General features: G+C 39.0%; 1 protein-coding gene across 1 annotated transcript in view; it reads left to right on the top strand.

Annotated features, from left to right (window-relative positions):
* The first annotated feature begins 1,925 nt into the window (after positions 1-1,925).
* Positions 1,926-10,264, top strand: part of mle (dosage compensation regulator mle) — a 68,066-nt gene continuing 59,727 nt past the window's right edge. Inside the window, exons 1-3 of the mRNA XM_089247922.1 lie at positions 1,926-1,992; positions 7,537-7,685; positions 7,810-7,953. Coding sequence (XP_089104048.1) covers positions 7,572-7,685; positions 7,810-7,953 — 258 coding nt within the window. The 5' untranslated portion in view covers positions 1,926-1,992; positions 7,537-7,571. The remainder of the gene's footprint in view (positions 1,993-7,536; positions 7,686-7,809; positions 7,954-10,264) is intronic.

Genomic DNA, 10,264 nt, shown 5'->3' with positions numbered 1-10,264 from the left:
TTTTTCAAAGGAATAGCCAACTCAAAATTTAAAACCCTTGTAAAATCACATTTTTAGTCGATTACCATTGCGTTCCAAACCCGGATTTTCACCAAAAGCAAAATTTGATTTGGGGGAAGGTTATAAGGAACCTCTTCCCTTTCCCCCCCCCCTCCCCCCCCCCAAGATAAAAAAATTAAAAATATTTTTGTAGAGAATTAAAATATTGGAATAAAATTTCTTTTATACTATCAAAGCATTAGACCCTTGTGCCCCCACCAAAAGCCAATTTTGCGTACGCACTACTGATTTTCGCGATGCGTAACGGTGACACTACCGCATAGCAGTTAGATGACAAAACTGTGGACATTCAAGGTCAATTTTTTACAGATTCGGTTTTTTTTCCCACGAAATCGGGAAAGTTCTACAATTTGAACGGGCGTTCCAATCCTTTACGATTAAAAGAAAATGCGCATTCGCAATATAATAGGAACAAGATGAATTTACGCCGTATAGACGCGGTCTTTTAATGCCGGCCGATAGCCGCGAAAGTACAGTAATTTCCCGTATATAACCAGAAGGAAGAAAACCTGCAGGGTAATAAAAAAATCCGAAATTTGAAACTTCTGTACATGGCCCCTCATTCAGAGAAGCAACCAGATATCCCTCGTCTTATTCTTCAACAACCCGCGTGTATATCAGTACAGTATAGTGCACAAAGTAGTAAAACCAGGGTCAAGGGGTTTTTCAAGGTCGCGCGATCATGATAAATGGTGAAAAAAAAAAAAGTTGGGGAGGTTTTTCCTCTCTACTTTTTCTTCTTAGAACTAGGAAAGAACGAAGTGAACAAAATTTTTATGCGTCCTTTTCCGAAATTCCGGGTATTTGACGCGTTATAACGCGTTGATATTGAGCTATAATTGAGCATTTTTTTAATTGGAACTATACCTGTACGACGGACGGTTGATGAGATAAAAGCCTCATTAGCACTTACAGGACACCCTGTATAGGAGATATCTCCTCTAAGAAAAAAAAACCTCGATGGAAAAACTGGTGATTTCCTCGGATTAGTGAAAGTGGTTTCAAATTATGCGTGACACAGTTCCAGAACATTTGAGCAGCTTGGACACATTTCCAGACCACCTGAAGGATCTATGGGACATTTGGAGATTACTAAAGTGGTTCTATAGAGGGGGACATATTCTTAGGACTTATCAATAGGAAGAATGTGGGTTCAAGTGTCCACAAACTATCGAAAGGTTTTCTCGTTTCAGGTCAACTCGTTTCTCGCGCACCGAGTAGGATTTCATTAAGAATATTTCATATTTTCATAGACGGTGGTTGATGACGTAAGCATTATCCAACCCCCTTTCCTCTCCCCTATAGCCACTAGAATAAGGTCCCTATCCAGTCGCCTTACTCTCACCTTGTCATCAAAAGTCAACAAATCGGGAACCCCTATGCGGAGGTAAACTTGGGAAAAAAGTGTCGCTCGCTCTCGGAACCAGGACTTCTGGCATATGATATGCATATCGGACAATCGTGCTGACCATTGTACCACAGGCAGACAATCCTCTTTTCTTAAAACCTGCACAGTACCATGATTTGCTGGGCGGAGACTGCAAAATCATAATGTCAGCTAATGGCCGCCAGGTGGCAGCAAACATATTTGTTATGTGTGGATGTTTTTGCACTGATCTCAGTGTTGTTTCTGAAATAAATTTCGACTCCCGCAGCATCCTGTTATACCCCCCTCCGTTTGCAATTTTTCAGCCATATGGGTGATAATTGTCAATCTTATCATGTTTCGTAATGATTTTTGTCGTAAATTGGCAATATTTTTCGTTTGCAATTACACGTAATTTTCACCGTTCAATATGGTCAAGATATACCAAAAAAAAAAGTGACAGCGAAGAGAACAACTCTCGGCAAAGCGATAAAAAAATCGATTATAAATTTTTTTTCTGTAAGAAAGTTATAAACAACATCGCTGATTCACCGGATCGCAACAGAGTATGGTTAATTATTTTTCATTATAATTTAATTATTTATTAAATAATGACTTTAACAACATCTTTCTCAATTTCATGAATGATTCATTAAAACTTTACGGGGAAGCAACGATACATGAACGGTATTACATTATTGTATTCGTGTTATTATGAATATGCCGCGTTGTTCATTATTAGCCTTTCTTTCTTTCTGTTTTCCGCTCTCGTGAGTTCCGTTTATTTAATTTTTATTTAAATAAATGGGGAACTAATTTATTTCATTTACTTTTTGAAAAATTTTGATTTAGGACTGTTTTGGGTCGCTTTTTTCGTGCTTGTACTCACAAGGCCGCCCTACGCGATTTGCCCCCCCCCCACAGCCTACCAAGTAGCATGCGAAAGTCGCAGACCAAATCTGTATATTATGCCCTCCCATGCACTTTAGGACCCCCCCCCCCCCCTTATGGGTCCGGAACAGATGCAGTATGGTCCGCCACGACTTAGGCGACTTTTTTCTCGCGATAAGTCGCCAAGACCGTTATAATGCTTCTCTTGGTTGCCGTATTTTTTAACACTTTTCCGGTTTCGTTGGGCGATACTAGATGGCGCTGGCTTCACCAAACAGGATTTTTCTTTTGTTCACCGCGTTTTTTCAAAAATTCTAAACAGCCGTTTTCCCCGTTGGAACAGCTTTGGTATAAGGGACAGGTTGGCGATTTTCGGCGACTTTTTTTTCCCCGGCGCCAAATATGTCAGACGGCCCGAGAAAAAGCCGCCAGACACTACGTGCGCCAGAAAAAAAAAGTCGCCAGCATAGAAAACAGTAAAAACAAATGGCATAAACAAAAATAAGAACCCGGACTCTCTTTCCGAGAATCCGGTAAATAATCAACGGTATAAAATAAATAAATAAATAAAATAAAAAGGATGCAGGGGCATCCTGCATGTAGAAAAGAATAAATATTGGAAAATATTAAAGGTACAACCTGAGGGAAAAGATGTCCAAAATAATTCCAATTAATCCGACACACACACTACATCATATATACGGAAGGAAGAGAAAATATGAAGAACTACCTCAACAGTTTTTCAAAACGCTGCGGCTATTAAGTGACGTCATTTGGAAGAAAAAAAGAGAGAGGATAGAATGAGAAAAAGAGAAAACCAGTTTGAAAATCGCAGTAAAACCCGTTTGAAAGACGCGCTAGGACGCTAAGAACACGGAAAAACAACAGTCAACGCCACCGACTGGCAGAATTCTATGAACATTCTGGAACAACGACAACCCAGCAGAACAACAACAAACCAGAGCGCGCCAACGATGGCAACTTATCGCCGGAAAAAAAGGCTCCAAAAGGGACACGCCAAATTGGCGTGTCCCTTATACCAAAGCTGTTCCTATTATGTTTTGCACGCTGTTTTTTTTTTCGGCATCCGTGGTCTCTGACGACCGTGGCGACTCGTCGGGCCATCAGACATGTGTGGTGCCAAGTGGCGGACCATACGACAGCTGTTCCTTTATTGAAACCCCCCAAAAAAAACAAAGCGTTTGCTTTCTGAAATGGACTCGTCCAAACGGAACAGCTGTTGCATGGTCTACCACTTGGCGATTTTTTGTGCCAAACATGTCTGATGGCCCGACGACGAGTCGCCAAGGCCGTCAGACACTACGGACGCCGAAAAAAAAAAATCATTGGCGCGCAAAACATAATAGAAATCACCAAGCATAAATATAGAAAAAAATATCAGTTAAAAAAAATTACATCTGGATCATTTTTTTAATAATAAACAGATCCATGCATTGAAACTAAAACCTGGACCTTTTTTTAGTAAACGGATCCGGGCATGTTGAATAAATATTCTATGCATTAAAAACTAAAACCCGGACATTTTTTTTAAATAATAAAGGAATTCGGGCATGAAAAATTCTGTAGGTTCATTTTAAATAATAAACCGATAAGACAGAAGGGAATCCGACAGATGGCATGGCACACTAGATGAATAAGTAATAAATAGAACGAAATAATAAAACGGTATGATACAACCTGACCAGATAATAATCCAAATGATGCGAGCTACAGAAGGGAGGGAGGAATAATCCAAGAGACGCGCTGGAAATGGAACAACAGCTGTTTTGAATTTTTGAAAAAGCGCGGTGAACAAAAGAAAAATCCTGTTTGGCGCAGCCAGCGCCATCTGGTATCACCCAGAAAAAACTGAAAAGATGTTTAAAAATACGGCAACCCATTCCCTCATTACGACGGTCTTGGCGACTTATCGCGAGGAAAAAGTCGCCCAAGTCGTGACGGACCGTACTGCAGTTCTGTTTAGTTTTCTCTAGTTCCCAACTTCAAAGCGCAAATGCGAGCCGATCTCCCAATTAAAAGTCTCGCCACAAAGAGCAAAAGTACAAATATTCAATTGTTACACTTTACGTCTGAAATATAGATGGCAGTACTGAAAAATCAACGCTGGAAATTCACTCAGGCTATTAGGTACGCACTCACACTTATGGCACAACTCACTTGGTAGTAAACTGCCCATGGCGATAGACCTGAGTTTGCGATTTGAAAGAAAAAGTTCTTCCAATGTGCTGCAGTGGTGGTTGGGTGGTCATAGTGATAGACTTCTATCACAAGGACCTGGGTTCAAACCCCACCGTCTCCACAGTGGTGGTAGACTGAAGTTGGTTTTTTGTGGTTCCTAACTTTTGGGCACGATGCGAGTCCATCTCCCTGTTGAAGTCTCACCACATGCTTGCAATGGCACAAATATTAAATAATTTCACTTTATTTCTGAAATACAGATGGCATCACAAAAATCACACAACACTATATATGCTACACACTTCCGGCACAACACACTCTAGTAAATTGCCCATGGTGGTTTGAAAGAAAGTTTCCATATTGCTACAAACAACAGTAAGCTTTATTGTGATCACGACAGCATGCTTGAGTGGAGCTTTTGAAATCTAATTGATGGGGTGTCTTTCTTGTTCCCTCCCCCATGCAAAAGTTGTCAATTACCCCCTCTGCCCTTTTACAAAAATCTCACATATATACCCATACCCGCCCATCTCAGTCATCTATGGGCAGTAAAGAGTTAAGGGTCTGTGCGATGGAAAAGATTAATTACCTCTGGTCTAGACGGACCTGTTCCAGGCTCCTTCGTGACCTAATGTCGGCTGAAAAAACTTCAGCGTGATCCATTTTTTGGGAAGAAAATAACGATTATGGTGAATAATTTTTGCCCCAAATGTATACAACATAAAAAACAATAAAAAATAGACACATTCTATAGACTGCACAGGCCCGTTGCCAAAAATTTATTTTGGGGGAGGGGGGGGGGGAACCAAACTGATAGAACAAAAGACACAGGGGAGACAGGACACCCAAAACATGCGATTCCTTATGTGCAAGTCAACATTTTTGAACCCCGCTGGTCCCATCTCTAGATACAGCTTTGAGACTACATGCATAATCGTTTGGGGTTGAAAGTAACGAAAAAAATTGAATTGAAAAATGTTTTTCTTAACTACAGCCTTTCCATTATCAATTTTACTGAAAGTTTGGGGACAATATTTATTACTGTAAAACAGTTCTATAAAGTTTCGTCCTTGCATTCTCTTATATAGGCCTTGGTTATTGGTTAAATAACAAAAATAAAAAGATTAATTAGAAAGAAAATGCAGTGAAAAAAATTCTATAACCATTCCCTCTATAACAGTGGTTCTCAAAGTGTGCACCAGAGCTCCTTGAGGTGACACCAACCATTGTCAGGGGTGCTGCAGTGAGCTGCTCGTATTACGTGCCTATTTGATCCCATGAAGCAGTTCTCTGCTAGAGTATTGAGGGGAAGCCGTGTATACATATATTCATTTTTGGACCCCGCGTCACCTATGCGGGGTCTCAACCTATGGTCCACAGTGCACCTATACCATCAGGGTCAACTGGTTTGAATCTGAGGGGAGAACATAGAAAACAAGTTCTTTACATACCGAACCTGGGGCCGTTATGTTAATACACATTGTGTTATGTTACTTTGAAAAAAAATTTCTTGAAAAAATGTTAAAAACCTTAGTGATCACATTTCGTTCAGGAAAAATTGGGATCTTGAATGCTGTAAAATTGAGTACATCGACAATTGTCACTATAAATATTGCTATCAGTTGTCAAAATCACCAATTATTGCTGAAAAATGACTTATGGGAGGGCTACTGGAAATTACAGTGAATTTTAGTTGAAATGCAGTTTTCGAAAAAAAAAAACCAGTTGAAATAAGACAAATCTGTGAGATAGATATTTTTAGTCTTATAATTATCATAACATCGTTTATAAATTATTGAAATTATATATACATGCATTTATGGTTTTAGTAAAGATAACAATAAAATCAGTTTCGTTGAAAAAAACGGGACTAGCCTGTTGCGTAAAAAAAATTAGTTCAACAAAAACACAGGAATGTCCTGTAAAATGTGGGTCATATACTCACTACTTGCGGTGGTCCGCAGAGATGCTTCATACATTTTACTGGTCCTTGGGTATAAAAAAAGGTAGAGAAACGCTGCATTATTATAATTAAGGGAGCAGCTGAAGAAAAAAGTTCTGAGTACCACTGCTGTGTGACAATAATTGCCCATATAGTGATGTAGCTCTCTAGTCCAGATTCTCTTTTCATAGTGTTAATATATTCCATCTATAACAACTCCTTTTATAATGATACGTTTCTCCAGTCCCTTTTTATGAAGGTGTGCGGTGTAGCTGTTTTAGCGCGATCTGAAAATGATTGATTCCTGATACAGGGTATACTTTTTGTTGCCAAGTTTTCTAATATGCCAAAACAACGTTCCGCAACACCATCGTGTATTCGATTTCTGTTATTGTCTCGCCAGTAACTGTATCAATGCCAAATAATGCTAAAGATAATGCCAAATCGTGTCTGGCTATAAAAAATATAGTTGGCAAGCAGCTGTATACAGTAGGATTAACATTGGAAATATTACTAGGATCCTGGGAAACAGTCCTTACCAAGGTAATGTTCTGTTAGAAATATGGCAATTGTAGTTGTGTGTGTGTACCGGGGCTTGAAAAATCCCAAGCGGCAGGTCTCTACCTTGACTAAAACATTTATAATGCTGCCTAAAATTTTCTGCATTTGATTGGCTGAGACCAACATGAAATTGAAATTTTTTTTGTCCATGTGTTCAACAAAAAGGGACATTAAAGTCCCATAAAAAATTAAGTAAACTTTGTTTTTGACCATATTTCTCGGAAAAAATTAGATGGGGTCCTAAGAAATTTTAATTATTGTTTCAATTTTTTTCTTGATTTGTCAAACCTAGTTTGGGAGAACCGCTGCCACTAATATATTTATAATGTATTGCCAAAGTACAGTTGTTACTTGGTTGTATCGAACAAAGTGGCGGCTGTTGGTGTGATTATGCATCGAGTGTTCCAATTGTCATTGTGCTTTACGTGACTGGATATCCTCTGGTATTACATCCAGTCAAAAACATTACGCTGTAATATTTTTCATTAATGAGGTGTGTGATTATTTCACTTATCAGCTCTAGGTGGATCGGTACACGCTGATTCTTTCAAAATGGGTGATGTGACAAAAGCTTTTCTATATGCTTGGTGCGGAAAAAACAAAGTTACCCCGCAATATGATGTCAGAACGGCTGGTTCTAAATTCAAGCAAAGATTTCTCTGTGAAGTAAGTGCTATATATCATTTCCTTGATATATCACCCATCCTCTTTAAAAAATGTATATATCTATATATTTCAATGGTAAAATGTACGTCTTTTGCTGTTTGATCATGGTTTTTTAATCCCTTAGGTGTCGGTACCTGGCTTTGATTATGTTGGAGTCGGTAACTCTACAAACAAGAAAGATGCACAAACCAACGCTGCGAGGGACTTTTTGTTGTATCTTGTGCGCGTTGGCAAGATGCTTCAGTCGGAAGTCCCCATGGAGATTCCGGTAAATATATTTTAGTCATATTTATTATGATTCAATTCGTTCGACTGAAATATGACACTTGGAACTTATTGGATAGGTTTTTTTAAAGCTTAAACTAAGCAGATATATTAGCAATATTATAGTTATATTAGTTATATTATAGCAAACATGAATAAAAGAAGTTTTTCCACGCGTTTTGAATTTTGTACTGTATTTATGTTATGACTGCTTATGACGAACAGTTACCAAATATATTCCTGTGCAAGTCAAGTTATTTTGTTCAAAAATCTATTGCTACATCGTTGGGGTTATCCTATAATATGGGTACATTTTTAAGGAGGGAAAATTGAACCAGAGTTTTACCCTGTACATTAGGGATGCACAAACGTTAGTCTGGGTGAAAAGCAGCCCTCAAACTCACTTGTCATAGAGAGCAACAAGCGTGCAAACATTCAATCATTACATTTCACTCACAAGTATAGATGGAAGCACTGTGAAGAATCAGATACAACACCAGGTACTTACTCAGACTGTTAGGTACACATATTCAACTCTTGTGCACTTCAACACAACCCACTCGGTAGTAAGTTGCCCATGGCGATAGGACAAAAGTTGTGCTTGGTTTGAAAGAAAGAATGTCCACAAAGTACTTTCCATCCTGCCCATGAAAACTAGGCCATCTTAACAGCATCACAGCACGATTGATGTTGATTGCTACGCAAGGTCATCTGAGGCCCCCCCCCCCCACACACACACTCACCACTGTACGAGTCACTGTATGAAGAGTTGCTAACTGCTACAGATTGCAAGTGGTTTCTACAGATGGCTGCATTCAACTAAGGGTTACTGAAGATTCTCAGTACCATAGAAATAGTTTTTCCTTCAGATTTCTTTTCCATTAAAAAAGTCACTGAGTTTCTTGCAGTATTATATATATATTTCAGTAACTTATTATTTGAAATCACTGCAATCTTTACTGACTAGTTATAGCATAATGACAAATTTGTATCCTCATGTGACAGAACGAGAGAAGGCAAACTTGGTCGGGTGATCAAATTTATGTATCATTCGTCATAAAGTGAATATTTGAACCAAAATGCAAGGCATAGATTGATTAGCTCATGACCCAGACTGACACCACAGTATGACAATAGAGCAAATAAGTGCCTAATATCATGATTTCTGAAAAATACATGGAATATGTGAAATCTATTCTCTAAATCAGTCCATGGTAACCATGGTAATTTAATCTCTGTTCCTCCTTGTATGGTAAAGCTGGTTCTCGAACCATGAAATTAGTTCCTAGTTTCAAGGCTGATCAACAGAGCATTCAAATGAGTGAGGCAAAATTTATGTTTTTTGCCACCAAAACATGAAAAGCTATCTATTCCGTTAAAGAGAAATGTCTGAAAAACAGTGCAGACTGGCAACTTCAAGATGATTTTGACACTTGTGAGCCATGTTCACTCTAATCTTTATTTTATATTATTTGCACCGATCTCTTGTCTGTAGATGGTAAGGTAATCTGTCGTAAGCACCTATAGTGTGTTTAGTAGTTTTGCATGCACAGTATGCATTGTTCATGTGTGTGGTTGAGACCGGGTAGATGGTTCTGGAGAGAATGGTTCATGGTAGAAAGTGCCGTAGCTATGGTATAAACAAACCATTGGTGGGGGTGCTTGGGTTGCACGACATCCATACATACGACACGCAAGAGTGATTCCTTACACATTTATAGTGTAAGGAAAGTCAAATTCGTCCCAAACTTTTGAGAGCATGTTTGTGCATCCACTGTGAGTGGATTTCTGTGCACTACGTGTGAAATTCTGTTGGATGTGCTTCACATTTTTGTCTGACATACAGGGATGGCCTGGGGATTTCCCTTTACACAGACAACCCATATCTCGGGAATTGTTTATACCATCGTCTAATTCTCTGAGTGGTAGGAAGTTCAAGACCAGGTATTGTTGATGAAAAGCACAATGAACAGTTGTTATGGACTAACACTTTGCAAAGCTTAGAACACAAAGCGATTTATGTTGTGCAGTCACCATCCTGACAGACATTGAAGTGGCAGCCGAAGGAAGAATGTTAGTGCTACCTGGATGGCTAACGCTATCTGCTGCTTGTTGGTTGCTATGTAATGGTATCACTATACATTCAATATTTCATAAATTACTGAGGGACTCGGCAACCTCGCAAAGTTACTTGGTGAAGAGGGCTAATGTGGCCTGAGCAAGTAGGTTTCAGTGCCTATGGGAGGGGGGGGGGGGTGCTGTATTTAAATAAATTTCAATTTGGAAAATTTTTCAGTAATGTTTTGTTTTGGAAC

The sequence above is a fragment of the Pholcus phalangioides genome, unplaced genomic scaffold, assembly GCF_987345545.1.
Source record: "Pholcus phalangioides strain wild (caught in Gottingen) unplaced genomic scaffold, Ppha-v1.0 ptg000018l_1, whole genome shotgun sequence".
Classification (NCBI taxonomy): domain Eukaryota; kingdom Metazoa; phylum Arthropoda; class Arachnida; order Araneae; family Pholcidae; genus Pholcus; species Pholcus phalangioides.
Note: the sequence above shows the minus strand (reverse complement) of the source record. Positions and strands in the feature narration are given on the sequence as shown.